Source organism: Limanda limanda, chromosome 8 (assembly GCF_963576545.1).
Source record: "Limanda limanda chromosome 8, fLimLim1.1, whole genome shotgun sequence".
In the NCBI taxonomy this organism is placed as follows: Eukaryota; Metazoa; Chordata; class Actinopteri; order Pleuronectiformes; family Pleuronectidae; genus Limanda; species Limanda limanda.
Genome location: NC_083643.1, coordinates 11,799,250 through 11,823,947, shown reverse-complemented (window position 1 = coordinate 11,823,947; position 24,698 = coordinate 11,799,250). Strand labels below are relative to the sequence as shown.

General features: G+C 41.4%; 2 protein-coding genes across 8 annotated transcripts; both read left to right on the top strand.

Annotated features, from left to right (window-relative positions):
* Window positions 1-332: 332 nt before the first annotated feature.
* On the top strand, window positions 333-20,618 carry ppfibp1b (PPFIA binding protein 1b). 7 transcript variants are annotated; one of them, XM_061076889.1, is made up of 27 exons: window positions 333-553; window positions 6,627-6,708; window positions 7,282-7,487; window positions 8,457-8,546; window positions 8,682-8,795; window positions 9,420-9,551; window positions 10,295-10,387; window positions 11,801-11,918; window positions 12,098-12,142; window positions 13,528-13,589; window positions 13,689-13,773; window positions 14,037-14,164; window positions 14,677-14,774; window positions 15,163-15,232; window positions 15,376-15,550; window positions 16,006-16,038; window positions 16,612-16,753; window positions 17,013-17,144; window positions 17,319-17,469; window positions 17,603-17,714; window positions 17,915-18,003; window positions 18,189-18,311; window positions 18,401-18,526; window positions 18,613-18,801; window positions 19,127-19,291; window positions 19,465-19,530; window positions 19,622-20,618. In XM_061076889.1, the coding sequence occupies exons 2-27, from the start codon at window positions 6,645-6,647 to the stop codon at window positions 19,703-19,705; spliced, it is 2,892 nt and encodes a 963-aa protein (XP_060932872.1). In that variant the 5' UTR covers window positions 333-553; window positions 6,627-6,644; the 3' UTR covers window positions 19,706-20,618. The 7 variants fall into 7 exon arrangements, with proteins under 7 accessions (XP_060932872.1, XP_060932870.1, XP_060932875.1 ...); XM_061076887.1 differs by having other exon boundaries at window positions 9,420-9,560; XM_061076892.1 differs by lacking the exon at window positions 12,098-12,142.
* A 1,096-nt stretch (window positions 20,619-21,714) lies between these two features.
* On the top strand, window positions 21,715-24,391 carry endouc (endonuclease, polyU-specific C). Its single transcript, XM_061077017.1, has 8 exons — window positions 21,715-21,775; window positions 21,931-21,984; window positions 22,081-22,180; window positions 22,254-22,365; window positions 22,446-22,567; window positions 23,425-23,537; window positions 23,672-23,822; window positions 23,906-24,391. The coding sequence occupies exons 1-8, from the start codon at window positions 21,765-21,767 to the stop codon at window positions 24,179-24,181; spliced, it is 939 nt and encodes a 312-aa protein (XP_060933000.1). The 5' UTR covers window positions 21,715-21,764; the 3' UTR covers window positions 24,182-24,391.
* Window positions 24,392-24,698: the final 307 nt, after the last annotated feature.

Genomic DNA, 24,698 nt, shown 5'->3' with positions numbered 1-24,698 from the left:
GGTGCTTTCGAGTTTCAGGAAAAACGTGATAAATCTCCAGCGTTTTTCCTTCAACACGGTCGTTGTGCATCGGAAGCGACTGATGTGTCTTGTTGCTTCTGGTTGTGTTACAGACAAACAAAGTGTTGTTGTTGTTGTTGTTGTTTGTTAAAGTAGTACTCCGTGTCTCGCTCGTTGATGAGATTAACGGTGATTTAGTTTTTTCTTCATCTGGTGGAAAGACTCTCTTGTCCCATCGTGTTCGAGCTCCGGTGAACGCGCCACGACGCCGGTCATATAAAACCAGCCTCCCCGGGATCCAGGCCCGGTATCCAGGGCGGGATTCTCCAGCGGTGACGTCCCCAAGTTTTTCCCAGCAAGCCCCCCCCAGCTCCCGACCAGCTCCAGACATCATGGCGTAGCGACGTGCACGGCCCGGGGGGAAGCAAGCGAAGCACTGGCGGGCACCGAGCAGTCGACGAACCGGAGGACACCGCGGAGTTGGTTTTAAAAACCGGGGAAAACGAGGCGAACTAACGGGGAACATCCCGGGTTTCTTCGAGCGGAGGCGGCGGTGAGTGAGTGACTCGGTCGTGATTGTTTCCACTAACTCGGGTTCGAAGTGAACAAAGCTGCTGCGGCTCCTCGGGGACGTGGGGGGGACGTGTGTCCACTTTTTAAATAGTTTGTGTTCTTCTTGGGTTGTGTTCACGGTCCTGCCCGCGGTGCTGGGTCCTAACGGGATGCCTTCAGGGACCGGGGGGCTGCCATCATCTCCAACAAGTTACCGGTAGTTAAATCCCCGCGTGGGAGTCACTTTTTTTAACACTTTTGCACGGTACGAAAAGCTGCTGTCAACTTGTATTTAGACTTAACTTCGTGATAAAAGTTTAATGTTGAGGGGGATTGTCTAAAAACCTCGTATGACGCCAGAAGTCAGTGAAACGTCAGCTCCTCACTGAGGCTCGTTCTTCCCACAGCCCGAGGCTACTTCTTTCTACACTTCATCCGGTTTGATCTCAGCTGGACAAGGAAACTGTTTCACTGATTTATCTGGATGATTTCAATCAAATTCTTCCTCTCCCCCCATTTTCCTTAACCCCAACTACCGGTCGAGGCACATGTCTGCCGACCCTGGTTCTGGTTCTGCTACCAGTCCTCGTTTGGGTTTGTCTATAATATCGTTAGCTCTCAATCTTACTATGTAAACGTATGTGAGATAGTGGGTGTGAGTGCTGTATAAATAACACTGAATCCAATCAATAGCAATGTAATTACTGCTTAAGTGTTTTTCTTTCTTTCTCTGTAATCAGAGTTTAAAACCTCCACATCCACCCAGGAGCAGAAATCTGTTTTAAGGAAATATCCCAGTGACATTCATCAGGAAAGTTGGTGTAATGGACCAATATGAGGTTATAATAGTTGGACATGTTGTCCAGGTCTTGGTTTGATGTTGCGTTTAGGTGCTGTTCTCCCAACTTGAGTATAAATACACTGTAAAACTTAGTGAGCTAGTTTAGTGCTTTAGTGTCTGGAGATTTTATTTCCCTTTTCCACTGTGAAATTTGATCAGCTGTTGTATTGTCCTCCTGTTGACCTCTTAAAAGTTTACTCTCCCCTTTCTCCAAATGGTTTCCAGAACAACAGTGTTGTCTGCATCCAGGGACAAGACTCAAGTTAATGACCGTATAGAAGTATCCAATATAAATCCACCTATGTATATCAGTTAAATGGTGGTTTCAGTTTGTTTTGTGCCGTTGAGACTTGACAAGCTCTTGACGTGTGGAATTTGAAGACGTCTCCCTGTGTGATTTAACTCTGGGGGATTCCTCAACAAGGTTAATTATTCTTCAGATTTTAGGGAAAGCCCCTGTTCCTTAGATTGCAGCAAAAAAATGCAAGGAATTTATATTAGTGGTGTTATTATAAAGGTTGAAGCTGAGCTGCAAACCTGCATCAAGTAGACTTAGTGTGAAACACAGCAAAACAACTGTGTAAACTGTAAACCTTCAGCTGTTAACATGACCCATCCCACTGCCACACGGGTTCACTAGTCAGCGTTTTTCATTGCCTTTGCATTAAAGCTCATCATCACGTAAAGGAACACGCAGTGCAGTTGTGAGTAATGTGAAAAGAATGTGTGTTGCTGTCCAACATGAACGTTTTTGTATTTGATCTTTTGCACGTGTACAGGCAGCAAAAGATTCTTGGACGATCTTATCACACGGAGGCTCTTTAAATCATAAACTCAATTTCCATCTTTTGGTCAGTGTGTTTACGTTGCATCACCCACATGTGCCTCCTTTTATTTTTAGTTCCAGTTTGTCTTGAGATTGAGAAAATGAGGAGATTCACAATCATATTCCTGTTCATTCTTGTCTACCTTTTTTTATAATTAGTGATGGTGTATTCTGCCTGCTTTCCCAGGTTGGAAATAGCTGCAGGTTATTCCAGAGCGGTGACCTGCAGGCAGCTGATGAATGCCTCCACTGTGTCCGTGAATCACTGGACACGCAGCCCCCTGGCTTCATTTCATGCACCCTTAAACTGGGAGACAATAACGTTAGCTCTGTCACGAGATTAAACCGTGGCAGTCATTGTGCCCTTAATACAATTATCATAAGCATCCTGTGTCGGACACACCACTGTGTTCGGGGCCAGAATACACCCACAGAAGCTACTCTTAGGCGTTCTCTGGGGTTTTCAGTGAGAATAGAGCATTCACTGTGTGAGGTAGAACAGGATGAGGTGTGCAAGCCAGAATTAGGCTTTTTCGTTCATGGAAACTTTGCGTGGAGGTAAACACTTAGTCCAGGCCTGCATGACTCAAAACACGGAAAGTGTCATTATGTGGTGGGGCTTGGACCTTCTCCTCATATCCACAGAAACTGTCACGGATTTATCTGTGTCATCTGGATAAAAATAGCTAAAGGAAAGTGCTGTATGAGTTATGTCTGAATTGTAAATTCCAGTCTCCCCAGGCCATTTTACCACCAGTGTAACCAGTCTCAATGCAGGTTGTTAAAGCCAGATGCATGACTGCTGTAAACACTTTTTCCACTCAGAGACAAGTGGTTCTGAGTCTTCTTTTCTGTTTTCCATTTCGTGTGTGTGCGAGAGCCCTCTCTGTGCAGTGTCCAGCGAGGATGGGTTACGTAGGATCTCTCTGCCTGAAGGGACCGAAGCTGATGGATCTGAAAAGCCATTAAAGCGGTCCACTCTCCCCCTTGTGCTCATTATTCTCTGCATGTCTCCATGAATTATATGCCTGTTTTCACCAAAGGGCAAGATTGCTTTCTGAATGTTTTGTTCCGTGGCTCTTCGGGTCTGGAGACAGGCTGCAGGCAGGCAGGTGCTGTAGTGTTGTGCAGACTGTAGCTTTGCTTTGTGTATTTTTTTTTTTAGTCTTTTGTCTGCCCCTTGTCCTACAGTCAAAATACCCTGATACCACGAACAATAGGCCTCTGTATGCGTCCTCTGGTTGGTGTAAGTGGTTCTTCTAGAAGGGCAGACAGTGACACATTGTTTTTGAGAGTGATGCTCGCTTGTTGGGATCTTTGAGATGTCCCCTTTGATAGTGGGCTTGTACAGATGGATACTTCAGGGCCGAGCCAACATAGGTACAGATGTCGTCATCTTCGATTCTTCAAAACACAATAGAGCTGAAAATGTTAGTCCAAAAGTCGATTGATAGAAAATCAATCTGCAACTATAATTGGTTAATAATTTCAAACTTCTTTGATGCACAATGTCAAGCATTTCCTGGTACCAGCTTCCCCCAGGTGATCATTACTGGCTCTTCTTTGAAATATAATAGTTAAGTATGTTTTCCACCATTGTTTGAACAGACATGGTCTTTTAGTGAAGACCGTGCAGGTGAAATCACCTTCTCTCCTGGATCTACAGCTCTCTTTTGTTTACCTTTGATTCCCCAACCATGGAGGCATCCCAGCTCCTGACACGGTGCACTCCTCTGTAATTAGGTGTTCTTTGTGCTGGACTCTGTGAGCACTTCTACTGCTTCATCCAGGGCACAGACAGGGTCTTAACACCGACTGACACATGGACAGCAGGTTTTTCCAAGCAGCATGTCTGGTCTTGGCCGGTGTGTTTGAGGTATGCTTTCTAAAAGCCATGTGTTAACCGTACCCATATTTGCCCATCTCGTGTAAGAGAAAATCTGACTCAGGTTCTTTTTAAGGGGGATGCCCTCCAGCCTTATGCTCCAATTTGAGTCATCACAATACAGGCTCTGTAAAGACTGGAGTTCTGCTGTTGACTCTAGAGAGGAGTGAGTTGGATGAAGTTGGGCCTCTTCCCTTCTCTTTTTCCAATGATCCACCACTGCTATGGATAAATTGTCCAAGATATCACATGAATGAAAATCTGTTCTTAATCTGCTGTTCATGTATGAATTAAAATTGTCAGTCTGTTGGAATAGTAAAACCAGTCCAGGTTTCATTGGAGACTGTTACATTATCTGTTGACTAAACAGATAACAGAAAAATAACAAGCGGCCATTGTTTTGTCAAAGTAAGTCTTCAAGCAAATTGCTTATTATTTCTTAATGATTCTTCTTAATCTTGGATTGTGTCTCGAGATGGTGATTGTTAATTTTTACGGTCTTGACATTTCATGGAAATGATTAATTAATGGATTGAGAAAATAAAGTTTATAAACAAGGAACATGACTGCACATCTCAGTCCTAATTTTCACTTCACAGAATATTTGTGCTTAACAAATTGCATCAGTGTGTTTCGAAAAATTTAGTTGACATTTTTCTTGGTCTCCTTCTGCCTCTGTCTCACATTACATGTCTTTCTGACAAGATGTCCCTGATGTGCTACTGCTGATTGTAGGTATTTTACAATTCAGTGGGCATGACATTTTCTCTAAATGTCACCTTTTGAAATGACTCAGTTGATTTTGTACATTTACACACAGAAATAATTGTTCTGTATACTGTTGGGCCTTTTTAAATGCCATGGTATATAAATCTGCTTTTCCCGTTTGTTTGAGAAATGGGACAGACATTCACTTTAGGCAGCCGGAGAGAAGTATTTTTACCCACATTCAGAAACCACTGAGCAGTTTATTACGGAGCTGACTGGTGGCCTGCTGGTTCCTCTCATCTCTCCATGGCCTTCTGTGTGTTGTGACGATTCTTATGTTTTAGTGCATGCTTATTTTACACATAACGGAAAATGTGACCACAGGAATGCTGAAATAGCAGTGTATGGTCTGTGGGTGGTTTCTACAAAGTTTGAAAATGGTCCTATGTCCCAGTGTTGGCCACTCCCAGGAAGGGAGGCAGCTGATTAAAGGGAAAGGTGTGTGTGTGTGTGCGTGTTCTAGGTTTTATTTATGGACAAAACCCAATTTCCCATTATGTAAGTCATTAAATATTAAGGTGAAGAAATGTTTTAAGTTGAGGGTAAGGTTAGGTTTACATTACAGTTACCACATGGGTTAACCGTTAGGGTAAGTTGTTGCAGTTCAAGCTCCAGCAAATGGTACAAACCATTTGGATGGGGGCGCCGTTGATGTTCTGCCGTTTTGCAGGCTGTGAAGTTAGTCACAGAGCTGAATCAACATCAGGGCTAAAGCGACAACCATTGTGTTACACCTCACACCTCTGTTTTTGAAATGCCATGTTATGTAAAGTCACACACCATGGCGCCAACATGCAAGCCTGTTGGGTTCAGTGTAAACAAGAACCAGAGATATAATGAGGAGTCATTTTAATGATAATAAAGCTGGATCTTTATCCTTATAAAAGCAGCGTGGAGAACTGTGTGTTCGTGTGTGTGTTGTGTCTATTGATTAAACACCCACAGAGAAAGGAACTGCTGTGCTGTTTTGGCAGATGTCCAACACTGGGACACTAAAATGTGTCTCCACTGCGCTCCAACAAAAGTCCAGTGTCCCATAGGCAGGACATTCATTGTGCCAATATTAAACGTAAATGGCCTGATTGATATTCTGGAATACATTATTCATCGATCTTACCGGGACAGAATTTACATAAGACAGAACAACTCAGTAGTGCACGTACCTGGTTATCATGTAACCATTTAGATGGATGGCCTTTTCTTACGGATCACTCAGCTTATCCTTTTTTAAACAGACAAATCCGTCTCACAAACATGCTGTTATACCGGACGCATTCCTTTTTAGACATGGAGGGTTGCTTAGGACTAGTGAAGTTGCAGTCTAATTCCTGGGTGGGGACCTTTTGTAATGACACGCTTAACACCAACATCACTGCACTTTGAAGCCTAGAAAGCTAAACATTGGTCACAGGTTTGCAGGATTAGTCGTCTTCCTACACTGTTGATAGTTACATCCCAGGCACACAGGGACTTGTTGTTCCATAGACTAAACTATTATCAGTGCATCACACTTCTGGGTTTGTAGTCACAACCAAGAAGAATGTTTTGATTTTAAAATCCTTCATGTCCCTGTACACGTTAATAGTGCAAAGCCTTTTAATCAAGTTTTTTTATAAATCAAATTTCATCGAACTGCTTAAGCTGGTTTTTAATTATAGGGCATTTTTGACAATCAGATCAATGAAGTTTTTGTAATGACTAAAACCCAGAGTGCTTGTTATTGTTATTAATTAAGTTTGATTGTCTCATTCCAGATTTATCAGTGATTGAAGATGATGGCTGACGCCAGCGACATGTTGGCAGCGGCCCTGGAGCAGATGGATGGCATTATAGCAGGTAACGTTCTCTGATGTTTCTAAACATCAGCATAACATTTCATTCAGGCAGTTATATGTAAATCAATGTATTTATATCAGTTCATTTAAAGCTGAAAATAGCAATGCTTCTACTGTGTAACTCTGGGGCTGAGTAAATGGTGATAAAAGATACTTTGCTGTTTTGTCATGGTTTGACATTTAGATGGTAGTCACGTGACCTCTGGATATGTGAGTGCAGCAGCCTCTGTGTCCTCATTTAGAATATGTAGCTCTAAGCCATGTTCTCCCATGTTGCACTGTTACAGTCATTACACCAGCTTATATTTTATATCAATGGAGCGCCCTAACCTAATTTTCCACAAGGGCCTTAAAAATATGTGGCTTCCGAGGATCAGATGTCAAACCAGGACTCTTGTTTGGCACAATGAATATTTACAATGTGCCTTAATCACTATGAGAACCTGAGCTACATGATGATCTTTTCTCTTCTTTTTAAATAAGAACAAAGTGAAGTATGAGACGGTGCGTGTGTCTTTCTTTTAATTCTAACTCCTCCTAATATGATATTTTCTTCTGTTGTGCTCCACCTCAGGTTCCAAGGCCCTGGACTACTCCAACGGGATGTTCGACTGTCAGTCGCCCACCTCCCCCTTCATGGGCAACCTGCGTGCGCTTCACCTTCTGGAAGACCTGAGAAGCGTCCTGGAAATGATGGACACAGAGGAAAGGGAGAATCTGCGCTGCCAGATCCCCGACTCCACAGCTGACAGTCTGGTCGAGTGGCTCCATGGTCAACTGGTGAGGAGCTACCATGTCAAAGATACTTACATGTGACTCATAACATTGGTAAAATAACAGTGCTAGTGTCATTGACTGGATTTAGTAATGAAACTGGCCCCAGGAAAATACACATTTTGCATATCACATGAATATTTCTTCTGTTTTCCTCTGTGTAGCCTCAGGGCACTTTTCACATAACTGATAAATCTAGACTGAAAAGGTGTCAAAGATGGGACTTGTGTTGCTTTGAACATCTTGAAAGTGGCTCCATACTCTGTGCTGGTAATATTAGCTCTTTTTAAAGCCGAGTTATTTTGAGATTTTCTCTTTATTACACATTTGATATGATTGAATGAAGAAACACTCGATGTAAGAAAGGTTGTGTAATCGGGGGAGGAAGGTTTGTCTGAGATAATGGAACAGGATGTGCTCCAAACAAGCTTTTAGCACATCTGGATTGCTGCTTGATAAGCTCACTGTGTGTTTCATTAAAACAGACAAACGTGGGCAAACAAACCTGTGTCTAAGAAAAAAAAAAAAAAGACTTGTTTGCTAAGCAAAAACAAGACTGTCCCTTTATACCCAGTTTCCTGGGAATGCACCATTAAATGCTGATGTTGTCAACGTCTCAATGCCAGTGTGCCGTAAGAAGGACGCCAGCCGCTTGGGAACCAGAGTGTTGTTTTGCAGAGTGATGGGCTGTAGGCCAGATAAATGACTGAGTTTTTGTGTAATGCTGTAACTCACTCTGTGTACCGCATAGTGAACGTGAGCTTTCTTCTCAGCCATGTAAGGTTTTGTTTGAGCAGAGTAAAGCAGTGTAACATGTCACACTTTGATATGAAACATTTAATCTGAGATCATTTCATTGAAACCTTTTTAAAAACAGCAGAATGAATTAACTCATCGGTGCAATTTTCCCGTGTCTGAACTTCAATCATCTCTTACGGTTCTTTGTTTAATCCATGTTTCCCTCTGTCCCTGCAGTCCAATGGACATGTCTCTCTGGGTAATGGTGACCACTACCAGGAAAGGCTTTCCCGACTTGAAAGCGATAAGGAGTCTCTGGTGCTTCAGGTACCCATAGAGCATTACTTACCAGTTTTAACTGTCAAAGGACCTCAAATCTTACGTTTCTACTTTTACCACACAGACCTTTTTAATGTCTCTTTTAAGATAAAAAATAAATAGTAATGACATGGTTCCCTGCAGGTGAGTGTGCTGACAGACCAGGTGGAAGCTCAGGGAGAGAAGATTCGGGATCTGGACTTGTGTTTGGAGGAGCACAGGGAGAAACTCAACGCCACTGAGGAGATGCTGCAACAGGTTTGTGTGTGTGTGTCTGTGTGCATGCATGTATTTAATATATAATGCAGTTCAGGAGTCACCCAGTTGGGAAAGCTTTGCACTGGTGTGGACTGGACAGTGACTTTAAGCTAGAAGATGTGAGTTATTTTCCTTATCACTTGATTGTGTTTGCTGTCGGCTATTAATATCATGTTGGCAACTGTCCATGTCTTCCTCTAGCTCAAAGCACTGAGCCATTGTATTTTTGTTCATCATCATTATACTGTCAACAAGACTACAAACAATGCTTTAGTGACCTTTGGTTATCATCACCTTCACCCATAGTGCTATTAAATCATGTGAACATGGAAGCTTTGTGGTCGGCTGTGGCTCAGGAGGAAGAGTAAGTCGTCCACAACCTGAGGAGTTGGTTTTTAATCCCGTGTCTCCGGGCGGCCCAACAAAGTGTCTTTGGGAAAGGCACTAAACCCCAACAGTGTAAATGATGTGTGAAAGATAAAGTACTCCATATAAAAGCACTGTATAAACATGTGTGTGAATGTATCTTTTAGTGCACGTTACTTTGAGACTACAAGGGCAATATAAATGGAATCTATTTCACAAAGGTTTTTTTTATCTAACAGTCTTTATTTATCATTGTAGGAGCTTCAGTGCAGAAGTTCTCTGGAGACCCAGAAGCATGAGCTGATCTCTGAAGTGTCCAACCTGAATCTGAAGCTCAATAGCATTGACAAGGACAGAGTGAACTTTGATGACAGATTTAGGGACAGTGAGGTATGTGAGGTAATTTGTAGTCCAAGTTCTCTCACACACACACACACACACACACACACACACACACACACACACACACACACACACACACACACACACCAAACACTCATTCATGATGTCTTACACCTGTGTGGGAAAGGAACATCTGATTTTTACTCTCTGTCTCAAAGCAGCTGCAAAACATCAGAAAAAGAAACTTTAACATTCACCCGACTAACCAAGAGAAATCCGCCTTATGTGCTAGTTGCTATTAAAGATGATTCATGATAGATGTTGCTGGACTTTATTTGAAGTCGGGGCAAAAGCTTTACAGCATTTAATGTGATAAGATGGGGGGGAGGGTACTGCTCCAAGTTAACGTGCAGAAAACTTGGAACACTTTCAAACACATCATATTGTTAAGCAGCTCCTCCGCAGAGGAACAAATACTTCATGTCCAAGTTTCACTACACAGAATAAGATGGCCCAGTTTTCACAAGCTGCTTCCTGGAATTGTATCAGTGCTGCTGATTGTAAGCATCTGCCATTTAAAGAATTCGTCCATTTTTAAACGTAGTTAGTTCATACATCAAATTCTGTAAGTCATACTGTATCAGGCTAATTTAAATATGATCTGAACTACATTACACATTACTAACAAACATTTATAGATGTACATCTAACTATAAATATAACATTAAGGTGTATCCAGTAGTCAACCTATTTCACCATACTTCTGTGATATGTACTTTGTCTTCTTGCAGGATTTGATTCTTGAAATTAACGAACTGCGGTACAGGTTGACAGACATGGAGAGTGAAAAACTACTTTTCGAAAAGAAACTTAAATCAACAAAGGTGAGTTTCATATAAAAACTATTCAAGGCTAACGTTGTATTCTTTCAACGAAAGAAAAGTCATTTATACCACCATGTAGTCCCCCATGAATTACTGTATCTATTATGTGTTCATTCAAAAACATCTTATCAACATCATAGTCTGCTTCTGATAACTGCTCCCAGTATGATTTTATTAATAAAGTGTTCCTGTTCCCAGAATCCAGTGACTGTTTTTAAGGCACTGTATTAAGTTGTATATGATGATTTGATCTGTAGGATCCTTTGTTTACTGGATATGAGTTGTTATTATTTGCATGTTTTATCTTTGATGAAACTTAAAGGGGAAGACTTTTGCAATGGCCATTTACTTTTGACTGTCGATCACCAATGTCCATTTTTACTCTACAAATATCTTGGTTTGAAACTCAGGTACTCTACCTTCTTGACCTCTTTTATCTTTCACTTCCTGCATCCCTATCTCTACCTTCTTCCCTGGTTTGTCTCTACTGCTTAGTTGGTAATGGCCAAGCTTTCTAGCCTGAAAATCAAAATGGGCCAGATGCAGTATGAGAAACAGAGGAAGGAGCACACACTCCAGGCTATGAAGGTTGGCTTTTCTCAGGATGACTGTCGTGCTTGCCATATGATTATGGTTTTGACCTCTCCCTTTGGCTCCTGTTCCGTTTTTATTTTTGAGGAGGAAAATCCTGAAATCCGCTTTGCAGTAGTTTTCTTTTCACCCTTTTAGGCAGAATGATGTCATGTTGCATGCAAAAGTGTCCTCGGGCAAGAACCTGAACCCTAAACAGCTGAACTGTCCGTGTGTGAAGTATGTGTGGTCGAAAAAGTGCTGCATAAAGAAGCACTGTATGAATGAGTTTGTGAATGTAACTTTTAGTGGACAGCACTTTGAATGGTCACGACTAGAAGAGCTCTGTAGGAATTGTATTTTTGGCAAAGAAAGAAATACAGTTAAATGCCATACAGTTAAATGAGTAGTAAAGTACAGTGAGCTCCTTTTGATTCGTCTTTAACAAAATACCAGTTTAATCATATTTATGTTTTCAAGATTAGAGCTATACCTTAATTTTGCTTTTCCCCAAAACTTATATTTGATGTATTTTTTTCCCTCATCCTACTAATTTCCTTCATTCAAATCTCTTCACGATCGAATTAGTCTCCATGCTTGATTCCTGTTCCGGTCAATTAACCTTGTACTTTTTAAAATGTATATAATTGTTCCTGTATTTGCCATTCCCTCAGTCCTCCCAGACATTAGTGCTTTCCCTGCACCCCACACACAGCAGACCAGGTGTGGCCTGCGTGTGTGTACACCACATCATCATCTGTGAATCCTTGTGATGTGGTTTGTTTGTAGTGTTGCGGTGCGGCGGTGGAGGAAATGTCCTAACTGTTGTCTTCTGTTGAACAGGAGGAGCTCACCATACTGAGAAGGCAGCTGGAGGGCAGAGACGGAGATATGAGGAGGCTGCAGGATGAGACGGGCTTCAATGCCATGGCCTTCAGCAGTGCAGATCCCTCAGAGAGAGGTGGGAGTGTCCATTGAATCACAAGCCTGTCTGAAAACAAACACGCATGATGATTAACCTCACATATTCAACTTGATGTTAATATGATTGAGTGGTCATTTCTGTGTATACGTAGCAAAGCAGACGACAGAAATCTGCCACCAACCAGTGTTTGTTTCATAATTCCTTGTCCTGTTTAGTGTCTCATCCAGATGAAACTCTTAGAAAGAGGCTGAAAGAGAAACGTAAGGGGGGTTTTATGTTTGTGTTCATCATTGCACTTAATTACTGCACCCATCTCAACCCCTGTTTGCATGAACGAGCATGAGCCATGTGAACTCTGCTTGTCCATTATAACTCATCAGAGTGCTAATACCCGACCACAGAGCACCACACCTCTGTGACACTTTTATTTTTCCAATTTTGAGCTGAACGAATCCAAGGTCATCCAAAAGCCTGTGTGTGTTATCAGTGTGTTTTTTGTGTCCCGCCTGGAACGGCAACAAGGAATGTCTGCTTCTCTGTTTTCAACAGGAATGAGGAATGAACTGTTTGTCATAACTATTCAGGCTGCTCACTCATCCTCCCTCCTCATGTCCTCCAATAATAATCATCTGCACCATCCTCCTCTGTACTGCTCACACCAACAGCCAGTGTGTGCTCTGCTAACCTTTGATGTTGTCATGTGCAGTGCTGTGTGACAGGATCTTTGTTAATCAGTGTTCTCTACATGTCTGCACCTTGCCCCGTCAGTGATCCTTCACCCGAGTAGAGCAATTTTATTTTTCCCTCAGTGCACACATTCTACACACTAAGAACGGCCCTGATATTAACCTGCATCAACAGGTAGATGTCAGTCATCAATATTTGGGAATATGAAACTCGGGAGGACGCATTTAAGTTCAAACTGCTAAAAGAATGTGGCCACATATTTCACTTTTCAGTTAATAATTATAATGACCAAAAGAATTCACAACATCAATATTATCAAAAACTCTACAGAAAGTTTCAGAAATTATTAATAATAATAATAATAGTCTGTCAATTAAAACTTTTAAATTCCATATTGTGTGGTATATCTCATTTTAGGCAAATGTAATATGCTCAGGATAAAAAATCAAGCTTGACCAATTTTCCCAATAACTGTGTTAAAATGTTTATTAATATATTATTTATTTGTATTAGAAGCATCAAATATAACTGAAATTGAATTTGGTCCGTTATAGTTTCAAGCATAGGTAGAAACTTAGAGGAGGTTGTATATTGAACATTGGTTTCTTTTTATCTGATTGTAAATTAAACTTTCATTCCCAACTCACTGAATGTGGAGGGTCTACTGCTGATTCAGCTTTGTGGCAAAGTGTGTGTTCTGAAAAGTGAAAATGCTCTACAGGCATGAAATATGTCCACCTGCTCACACAAGGATGTTCAAAAGATTCTTGGAAATACAAAGAAAGTGGCTGTGATGTTACTGGAAAATCACTGTCAGGAATATTCCAGCCAGTTTGGAATGAATCTTGCAGTTTCACCCTGTGTGTTCAGGCTTTTTGTGCATCTCCACTTCTCACCCTCCTCAAACACTGTGAGCTCAACAGTTCTTCGTCTGTAATCACTGTTTCCCCCTGAATAGATGTGGAAGTGCAGAGAATGAAAAAGGCAGTTGAATCATTGATGGCAGCCAATGAAGAGAAGGTACATTTGAAAATTGTCACTTGCTAACAAATCAAGTGATTCAGCTCCTTCTGAACACTTGTCCTCATTGTGCGTTTTAAATTGTTTTCGTCTTTGCAGGATCGTAAGATTGAGGAACTAAAACAGTCGCTGTTACGGTACAAGAAAGTTCAAGACATGGTGATGTCAGTGCAGGGGAAGAAAGGTGAGACTCGGTAGATGAATGATAACATTTAAAGGTTCGGTTTGTAAGATTAAGGTGAAAGGGATTCAGAAATTTTATATAAATTAATCCTAGTGATTCACACACTTATATATATATATATATATATATATCTCAGCTAACCTGTTTCTGTTGCTCTGAGTTCTGGGATGGGTTGATGAATGCCAAAGAAAACTTCTTATTTTTATTTTACAAGTCAAAGCATACAGTAATTTCAGTTGTCTCTTATTTGTTCTCCTCTCCAGACAAAACCAAAGAGAACGAGTATGTTGGTGATGCTTCACTTGCGTTCTTAAACATCCCCATGTCCTTTGAACCAGAAAGGCATGAGGCTACAGATGTTCAGCAACTGAAAAGGATGAGTCCGGATGAGGTTTGTACAGAATCATATCATGTTGTGTGACTATCACAAGTCAGGGCTTAAAGTAAATTCTAATTGTTTTACAGCACAACATTTTAACAATATATTGTTGGTTTGTATTGAAATATCATTTATTTTTAATTTAGATTCACAAAAATGTAGAATGAGATTTAATATATTTAACAAACGGTTATATTTGAAACCTGAAACTATTATAGTTGTGTTTCCTTCCTGTTTTAGTGCTTGTTGTTAATTGGTTCTCGCTCTTTACCTTTCTTGCCCTCGAGAAAGTGAAGCCCTCGCTTCACTTCGCATAAAACTCTAAAGTGGTCAGAAAAACATCATTAACTCCAGTAAATTTCACACTTGGGATACGAGCGTTGAAGGGCACGAGGTCCAATTAATGAAATAACATCTCCTGTCAGTCCAGCAGTCTTGTGTGTTAATTTCTACTATCATGTTTCAAGACTTTGAGCTCTAAGTAATTTTGCCCGTCCTCTTCTCTCATTCTGATCTGTGCTCAGCTGGAAAGTCTAAATGGATTGAGTGACGAGTCTTCACCTGCACCGAGCCCCTCCGACCCAGAGCGAGTGTCTGAGTCCTCACCAACAGACATGGAGAGGTAAACCTGAAACTCCCTACACCCACTCCAATTGCTTTACTCTTTGGCAGAGATTTTTCAGTAGATACTGAACATCATAACTTTAACACTACTCATAATCATATATTTTTACAGTGTTAATACATATTTTTGAACATGTGACATGTCCCAATATTTTGTCCCATGAGCAGCACATTGCACATAGTAGTGTTCTCTGTCTGCAGTCATACGAGGTTTGAGGAGCTGTAACAGTTTCCCTCTGTACTTAACACATGAGAACAATGTGTGTAACAGCAGTTCATGTCCTGTATCACCACACTGCTGTTTCTAATGACCATGTGACACACGTTTAGTATCTCAACCTCTCTGCCATGAATGAAGTGTTTATTGGTGTGGTTTCTCATTTCAGTAACCAAGATACCACAAAGACGAGCAGCCAGGAACAGCTGGATAAGAGCGATAAGGGCAATAATGAAAAGGTAAAACCAAAAAAAAAATATTTGTTGAAAGAAGTCTTTTGTGAAAAATATATATATAATTGTATTTCAGACAAATGTTCATATGTTATAAAATGTGTGTATACACTGATTCTGTATATGAGTAATGTTTTTCCTTCTTTCAGAGCCCAAGTGAGGAAAACGGTAAGATGAGTGAAAAGCCACCTATGAGTCCCTCGGCCACTTTGCCCGCCAACACAGAGGACGAGAGCTTTGGCTCGAGAAAAGCTCGAACATCTTTTGGAAAAGGTTTCTTCAAGATCCGCGGTGGCAAAAAGTCCGGCAGCACTCCCAACCTTGGTAAGATCATTGCATAGAACTTAGCAACTGTGTGTGTGTGTGTGTGTGTGTGTGTGTGTGTGCACAGTGACTTAGCCCACATAGTTGATTGTGTGTTAGGTGAAGTGAGTTGTGGAGCATGTTTATGACCCAGTGAGATTTTCTTGAAGATTTTAGTTTTTACCCATGACCGCTTTTTATTTTCTCAAGCCACACCCATGGTGTACACTTTATGGACCATAATTTGCAGCCCACTCAACCTGTGGTCCCCATTTAATTATGGAAGTCTGTTTCTGTGCTGTCGTGTGCCCTTCGTCCTGTGCATTTGTTTTGTGTGTGTGTGTGTGATCTGTACCCATGTCTGTTTTTTTCCACCTTCCCAATCCTGTTGTCATTTCAATTATATCTGCCCTCTTGTCTTGTTGTTTCTCTGTTGGACCCTGTCGTGTGTTGCGTGTGCTTTGTAACACGTGAAGACCGCAGCCGGAGTGCGAGTGCGCCTATGCTAGGTACAGTATTGACCTTGGGTCATTGTAGCGTTGCAGTAGTTTTCCAAGCAAAGGAAACTACTGAGTATATCCTGCGTGGTTGTACGTCTTTGCCTTTTTCTAAACTCATTCATCAACTGACATCTATTTATCATATCACGTGTCAGTAGCTGCAGCACTTTAACAACCACACCCCTGTCACTACCCACTGTTGCACACATGTTGACTGTCCAACATTCAGCCAGTCTATTGTGTATGTTGGTTTGCCTGCATGTATTTGTTTACACCCGGTTTTCTTCCTAAATGCAAATTCAATTTGGGAACCCAGAGAATACCCAAACTAAAAATCTAAAACAAAACAACTAATTTCTTTTAAACCTAATGAAATAACAGGTTATTACTCCAGACTCAGTCAGAAATAACCTAATGCATGTACTGTTTACTATACAGGACTTTTCTTTAATGCCCATCGCCCTGACCTCTCTGTCTGTTTAGGAGTGTTTTCTGGCCCAGTGCAGCGGCTCAGTCTCCACTGATCTGTGTATGTTTCCCACACTGATGCTGATGGTGTTCTGTTGGAATTTGTTTGTGTAGCTGAAACAGAGCAACAGGGCACCGACCATCTGGATCTGGCCGGGCTGCCACAGCGGTCTGCTAACAGTGACAGTACCAACACACTCCCTACCACCCCAGAAGGCAAAAAAAAATCCAAAGGAATAATGAAACTATTTGGAAAGTGAGTAGAGAATGACTTGAGGATCTCAACCTCTTAATTTTAAGTAACTCAAAACAAGTCTACTCATTACTAAGTCATAAAAGAGACTTATTTTAACTATTTAAATGCCGTTAGAATAACGGATGAAGATGTTATTCTGTCATATCAGCTAGAAATATATAAAAGTGTCCAGATAAGATCCTTTATTAGTCCTACTGCTGTCTGTCTATGGATTTAGTTTGATTTGTGATTTTAATATTAACACTAACAAATTTTTAAGGTTAAAAAGAAGTCAGTCTACCACATTTACCCTGGATGACAACTTACCAGAGGGTGAGTTCAAGCGCGGTGGTGTGCGATCCACAGCGGGACCCAGACTGGGTTGGTCACGTGATCTCCAGCAAGTCAACAAGTGAGTCTGTGCATTCAGCCTCAATAATAAGACTCGGAATGTTAGTTTTCAATCTGCTGTACAATGAAATATAGAGCTCATACAGGGAGGATGGACAAAGCAGCCCGTCAGGATAACAAAGCATGTAATATCTCACTATTTATACTTGTTTAATTCTGTGTTTTTTTTTCTCAGTGAGGTTGATGCTCCCTTTGCACGCTGGTCTAAGGATCAGGTGTGTAACTGGCTGCAGGATCAGGGTTTGGGTCTTTACGTGAACATGGCTCGTGGTTGGATCTCCTCTGGACAGACGCTGCTACAGGCCTCACAACAGGACCTGGAGAGGGTGAGACCAGGCAGAATCATTTAATAAGTTTACCAAAGCTGGCAGGCAAAGTATTCTTGTTGGTGTTGGACTGTTCTTTGTAGAAGCGCCCTGGGGTGCATAGTCCTCACTTGTCGACTTGTGTGTGTTTCAGGAGCTGGGCATCAAACACCCGCTGCACAGAAAGAAGCTGCAGCTGGCTCTGCAGGCCCTCGGCTCAGAGGAGGAGGACAATAAGGGAAAGCTGGACTACAACTGGGTGACAAGTGAGGAATCGCTGCTTTGATGTAGATTCTATCAGCACCTAATGGCCCGACATGCTTGTTTGAATGTTTCTAGTTTTTTTGTGGTCTGAATGGGATTTATTTTTTAAATGGAGGGGAAAGTATCTGCACTCGTGTAGACAAGGGATTAGACTGTCCTGACTTCTGTCTGACGAAGCTTTCTCCATTGCTCCTTCTCTCAGGATGGCTGGATGACATTGGTCTGCCTCAGTATAAGACCCAGTTTGATGAGGGGAGAGTGGACGGCCGCATGCTGCACTACATGACAGTGGTGAGTGTTGGCAAGAGACGCTTCCTCCACAGACCCCGGAGATAAGTGGCTCTGACAACTCCTATGCCACTTCTCATTAGACACAGAGTCTGAGCTGCAGTGGAGACAGTCTCACCCTCTGTGATACCCTCTGGTTATTTAATGATACACTCACTGTATCACTGATGTCTAACTTTGTTCCTCAGGATGACCTGCTTTCTCTGAAGGTGGGAAGCGTCCTGCATCACCTCAGCATCAAGAGAGCTATTCAAGTTCTCCGACTCAACAACTACGAGCCCAACTGCCTGCGTCGTCGTCCATCAGATGAGGTTTTAGCAACGTGCTCTAATAATGGCTACATTCGAATATACCGTTAGTTTCGATGTATTCATCTCTTTTCTCTACTTTCTGCCTGTAGAACAACATCTCTCCAGCAGAGATTTCACAGTGGACCAACCACAGGGTGATGGAGTGGCTGCGCTCTGCGGATCTTGCTGAATACGCTCCCAACCTGAGAGGCAGTGGTGTGCACGGTGGCCTGATGGTAAGAGAGTCGGTTGTTCTGTTTTCCTGAGATTATTGACTCTCCTCAAATATCCCCCACTCCTCACACATTGCCCCTCTCCTCAGGTTCTGGAGCCGCGGTACAACGTGGAGACCATGGCGCTGCTGCTGAACATCCCCCCCAACAAGACTCTGCTGCGTCGCCACCTCGCCACACATTTCAACCTGCTCATTGGCTCCGAGGCCCAGCAGCTCAAACAGGAGTGTCTCGAAAACCCAGACTACACTCTGCTTACTGCCACCACCAAGGTCAAGGTACTACATGTGATACTGAGGATACTGCTCATCCTCCAGTCCGGCTTGTACCTGGACTACACAGAAAGAAAAATTGTTAAATATCTCCAAGAAAACTATAGACATTTTATATTTTCATTCATCATTTAATCACAGACAATAAGAAAAAATAGGACATTGTAAATAAATGAAAGAAATGGGTAACATTACCAGTATACTACAAAAGCGCAGTGAGGAATATCCAATATTTGAAAGGAACATGTACTCTGCTCTTAAAAAAACTACAGTAAAAGTAGCTAAATAAGATGTGTCTTTGTCTTCTCTCACTCTTTTTCTCTTGTACCAGCCGAAGAAGCTGTCGTTTGGTAGCTTTGGCAGTCTGAGGAAGAAGAAGCAGGAGGACAGTGAGGAGTACGTGTGTCCGATGGACGTGGAGATGCCAAAGGGAAGAAGCTTCCAGAAAGGCTATGAGCTCCAAATCTACGAGGACGACCTTGACAGGCTCGAACAGGCGAGTAAACTCAATCATGTTCTCATATTATAAAAGAACACGTTCACCAGAAACACACAATTGTTCTTTGTTCTGTGTGTTTTCACCAGTGTTTCCTTGGAAGTATCTGTTTTTTATTATTTACTGTGAGTGTCAGGTTTTTTTGTTTTAAAGCTGCTTCTCTTTTTTCTCAGATGGAGGACTCAGAGGGAACTGTGAGACAGATTGGAGCTTTCTCCGAGGAAATTCAAAACCTGACGGTGAGAATCTACAGTTCTCGCTGACACATTATATATTTGTTTATATTGTGGCTTTGAAGTAACACATTTTGTTGGTCCTGTGTTTTACCAGAGCATGCTGAAAGACGATGAATTCTTCAAAGTGGTTTCGAATTCACCGAACCTCAGTGTAACAGACGAGGACTCGAACGCATGAGACCGTCGGCCCCATGAGACCTGGTCCTGCTGTGAAAGAAACTCTGTGCCAACCCACTCCAGCCACACAAAGACCCAACAACGCTCCCACGTTTCATTTTAGTGTTACATTCAGAGATGAGCCAAAAGTATTAGTGTATTTCTATTTTTTTCAGTTTTTAGATAATGGATTTGTTAAACGTAGAGCCCAGTCGCCCACTATGACTCCTGAACTTTGTCTCCATTACTGTCGGGTGATGATGGATGGAACATTTGGGGCAACACCACTGCTCGCCTGCCAGCTGGTTTCTGGAGATATTTTGTACTCGGTTATGTGCTGGCTTCTTTGTTTTTATGACGGAACTAAAGTGTCAACCAGCAGAAAGATGACTTCTAGAATATGCACATATAGATTTAATATATGTCTTCTAAACTTCTGACTGTAGAAATTTTGGGAAAAAGAGGTGAACTTAATAGAAGTAATATGCTGAGTAGATTTTCCCTGTTTTTTGACATTAGTAAAGATTCTGAAACAGCTGCTATGTTTTCTAACGAACTAAAACCTGCTAATTAATAATTGTCTTATAAAGTTTCCTCCTCTGGAGATTTGACAGGTTTTCACTCAACAGTAATACTCTGCATGCATTTGCAACGATACATATCATATTGTACAAATGAATATCATTGCATGGTATTAAAATCCATCACATTTATACACAGGTTTGTTGTTTACTCTATTAGAACTGCAAACTGATTTTTAAAGGAAACCTGTTGGCTCACAGTTATTTTTGGAAAAAGTCCCATTGTGACGTAAGATAATGTCTCAAAGTAATAATGTTGTAAAGGTCATACCTAAGAACGTAAATTGTGTGGGGTTATTTTTGTTTTTTGTACGTTTAGATCAAGATTAGGACCAATAAAATTATTTAAATCAATTGGGCTTTTCCTCATTTTCAGATCAAGTTATGAATGAGCACAGTGGGAGATGTGGGAAAAAGATTGTTTGTTCTACAAAACAAGGCCATTAAAAAATTAAGCAGCCCGTATATGTCTGGATTCTTTACTACACACACTAGATACGACATAATTATCAGGTCTAATGCCAGTATTTAAATCATTGCTCTGTTTTGATCATGTTGAGAAATCTGCATAAAACAACCTCCAGGTCAAAGGGGGAGGGCAGAATAATAAATAACTTTTTTACAGAATCATGAGTTGATATTAAACCTTTTAGAGGAGTGTTCAGTCTTTTTATTGCCTTCCCACCTAGACATTTAAACCTACACGTGGTGACACCATCCCTTTTTGCCATGTCAGGTATTTGAAGAGTAAATGTCGATCAGTTGTAAACTATGGAAACCACATCTGTTCTGATTCCTCTCACATGGAGGGTTTTATCGAGTCAATATGACGATTTGTGGACACACAAAACAGATCAAACAAAATGTTGATTCCTACTTTCTGTCAACTATAAAAAGTTTGTGTCCAGTCATTTTATGGAGCATTCTTTATGAGGGTGGTTGTATATGAAGCCTGTTCAAGGGGCAAACATCGTCCAAGCCTCCAAGTTCCCAGTTGTCCAGGAACATGGAGCTTGTGAACACAATTTAATCATATGAATCAAAATGAGATGATTCATATCTGTGCTAAATTAAATACTAATTATAAATGTGGACATGTTAGATTAAAGTCCCATATACTGGATTATATAAGAAACACGCACATGGCCATGCCAGAGATCAACAATAAATAATAGATCCACATCCTGCAAACAAATGTCTTGGATGATGAAGTGTAAACAATATAAAAATAAATATGTTTATGAAAGCAGTCCAAGTTGTGAACACTGCCTTTTAGAATTTGGAGAAATGCCTGGAATCATTTGAGAAGAAGTGTATCCTTATGACAAAGCGCCCTCTGGTGTCTGTTAAATTGAAAGTAGTGAACCTCAGCTTGTCCAGATTTGCCCATGCGCAGTGTGGAACTGGTCCCAGTGTTTGCTGGAGGCAGAACCACAGAGGAACAGAGTGAGTTGCCTGAGACAGTTCGATCTGAGGGAGACGCAGCGTGCATCAAGTGTCATGGCTAAAATGTATGTATTTTCATTTTTGATTCTCATATTAGCTTGGAAGTGAATTTATTCCCTCTACACAAGTTCAATTTAGCTCAATTGTTACAATCTTAAAAAGTTGTTTTTATGTCTTTAGTTTTACTATCTGTGTCTAACTTGTGTCAAATGTCTGTAAGGTTCTGTGGAGTCCTGGTCCTTGCAGTGATTCTCAGTGGTCTGGATGCAGCAAGGTACATTAAACTAACAATGATGTCTCTTCAGTGTCTGTGCTGATCACGTTTGTCTGTGTTTTCCAGTTGTCTGTACTGAACCTCTGTCTGTAACAGACCAGTTGTCGATCAGGAGCTATCCACCCTTTTCAATGAGCTGTGGAGGTTAGATGTGAATCGTTTGACGCCTGGGATAGACTACACAGTATCTGTCCAGGTACAGTGCACACTCTCATTTACACAACACTCCTACAGTTGTTTTTACTAAATGTTGTGTTTGAACTGTACAGGGCAGAGCCAATTATGTGAACCCGGGAACCCATGTTGTTCAGGACCGTGCCTCCCAGCCCCTGTTCTCCAACGTAGATGAGATCAAATTAAATAACATCACCACCACCTCCCGTGAGTGCAGCAGAACAGACGGACGTGGTCTCACTCAATAGCGGACCTCACTGCAGTAAATGTGATTTCTCTACCTGCAGAGCTCATGAAACTGTTGGACAACTACGAGCGGTCCACAGGCGTGGCCGAGCGAGTCACAGCAGAGGAGCAGCGCGAGACTGATCTCTTCTTGGATGCCGTCTTACAGACAGGAGTCATGAAGGTGCATTCCACATGTTACAACTAGTTGCATCTAACAAGCAACACACCTTGTTTTACCATTCACTCACTCTCCACTACTCCTCATTTGTTTTCCATGTCTCAGGCCTCTCACACAAAGAAGATCATGTAACAACACATATATACAAAGTTGTTTTGTTTCCCAACAGCTGTTTCTAGTTTTTTTGTTTCCCCACATTTAATGGGAGCTGGACTACAGTGAGAGGTTTGCCTCTTCCTGCCTCAGAGCGATACTGAACACATGTTAGAGAGAGAACAACATCTAAAACATCTGTCTGCAGCTGTGGAATGCTGCTTTGGCCTCAACAGTCTCCCCATAGAGGATCCCAGGAAAAATATGGACATGTAGTACTTTGGAAGAAAGGCTTAGATAAGATGGAGCAGATGACTGTTGTTTGCATGAGGACAAAAGCTTTTTTTACTCTTTCTCCACAAGACAGGTTTAGGTTTCTCGTAGTCAAGCTTAAAGATATATGAATATAGAGGCACCTCATTTTTCTTTCTTTTTAAAAATCTTTTAAAGTAATAATAATAATCTTTTTCTAATTTTTGACGCACAATCAAACATCCGGAACCATCTATATTTTCTTAATGAGTTTAAGTATATGTCTATTTCTCATGCGTGAAGAACTTTTTCAACAAAGGTGATGCATCCTTAAACAGTGAGATGCCTGTAATCCAGAAAACATACATCCCTTTTAACCTGCCATTAGAAGAGGCAAAGTTAAAATGACTGTTGGACAGTTCAAAGTTGTTTTGTAGCCAAACCATTTTCTCTCATTGTGATCGTTTTATTCTTCTGAGTTCTGTTGCCATTGACGTGATGTGATTTGTCCACAGCGAGCTCATCAGTACCTGGTGAGTAAAGGACAGTCCAGGTCTGACTTGAGGCAGTTCAAGACTCAACTGAAATTGATCTGGTTCAACCTTTACCACAGACAGAGAAACGCAGGGTGAGTTACTGAAACAGCCCAAAGTATACTTTCCATTCATTTGATTCGTCATTATATGCGTAAGTTTACAGAAAGAACAGCAATAATCATTGAATTAATTTTACATGGTATATTAAAATGGAAACCTTCATCAGCATGGACTCATGTGGATTCGAGCATGTGTTTGTTGGAGAAACAAAATTTGGAACAGACATCATTGGGTTCCACAACTGGATCCAGTTCTACCTGCAAGAAAAAACCCGCCACTTGGACTACAAAGGATACAAAGCCAGCGCCCATGACTTAGTAAGTGCAACAGTTCATCAGGGGGAAATGTTTGACCAGATAACACAACCTGTTGTCTTTAAAATGACTGTTTCTGTCCACAGCCCGATCAAGACGACCATGTTCTCAACCTCCAGTTCAGCTGGCACGGCTTGGTGAAGCCTGTTGGCAGCGCCTTCATCGGGACAAGCCCTGAGTTTGAGATGGCCGTCTTCACCATCGTCTTCCTCAGGAGCACAGAGAGGAGCACCAAGGTGGTGGTCAACATCGACCAGTGTCAGCTGGAGCTGGTGGTCTACAGACGAGGACGCTCCCTCGACACAGCGTACCCCAAACTGCTCAGCAGCAACGACAGACATGTTCAGCAGCCCTCACACTGAAGAAACGTCTGATAACCACCTGCATGTAATGGTGTCCAGCGTCTAAAGGCTACATAAACAGGATCCCTGTATCACAATAACTGTTAGTTTGAGATGATTATACACAAATAAAAACCTAATCATGAAAATTATACTTTTTATCCTACACACTGCTACTTTAAATCACTTCTTTATCAGTTAAACCTTGAAAAAAACGTTCACCTACATAAAACCTACATTACCAGTGTGGAAGCTGTTGTTGTTGTTGTTGTTGCACATGCTGGCAGTAATTAAACATACGTTGGTATTATAGCGTTTCACAATATTGTTGTGTCAACATATTTGCAGTATGTCAATGCTGTGAGTTCTTCAGTTATTTTCTTTATTTTGAATAATGAGTTCTGAAATTATTAATATCTCAAAACCTGGACAAATCCAACCATTTGCATGGTATTATACCAGTAGAGGAGAGTGAGAAAACATCTGTTAATTTATTTTATCTTAGTCCTGTATTTTTGCATTATGAGCCTTCCAAATC

Bases quoted from the DNA above. Each gene is read 5' to 3' on its own strand.
- ppfibp1b (XM_061076887.1), top strand. From the start codon at position 6,645: ATGATGGCTGACGCCAGCGACATGTTGGCAGCGGCCCTGGAGCAGATG. The intron at 18,527-18,612 runs GTAAGAGAGTCG...CCCTCTCCTCAG, and splicing joins GTGTGCACGGTGGCCTGATG to GTTCTGGAGCCGCGGTACAA. The intron at 19,292-19,464 runs GCGAGTAAACTC...CTTTTTTCTCAG, and splicing joins ACCTTGACAGGCTCGAACAG to ATGGAGGACTCAGAGGGAAC.
- endouc (XM_061077017.1), top strand. The intron at 22,181-22,253 runs GTACAGTGCACA...TGAACTGTACAG, and splicing joins ACTACACAGTATCTGTCCAG to GGCAGAGCCAATTATGTGAA. The intron at 22,568-23,424 runs GTGCATTCCACA...ATTTGTCCACAG, and splicing joins TACAGACAGGAGTCATGAAG to CGAGCTCATCAGTACCTGGT.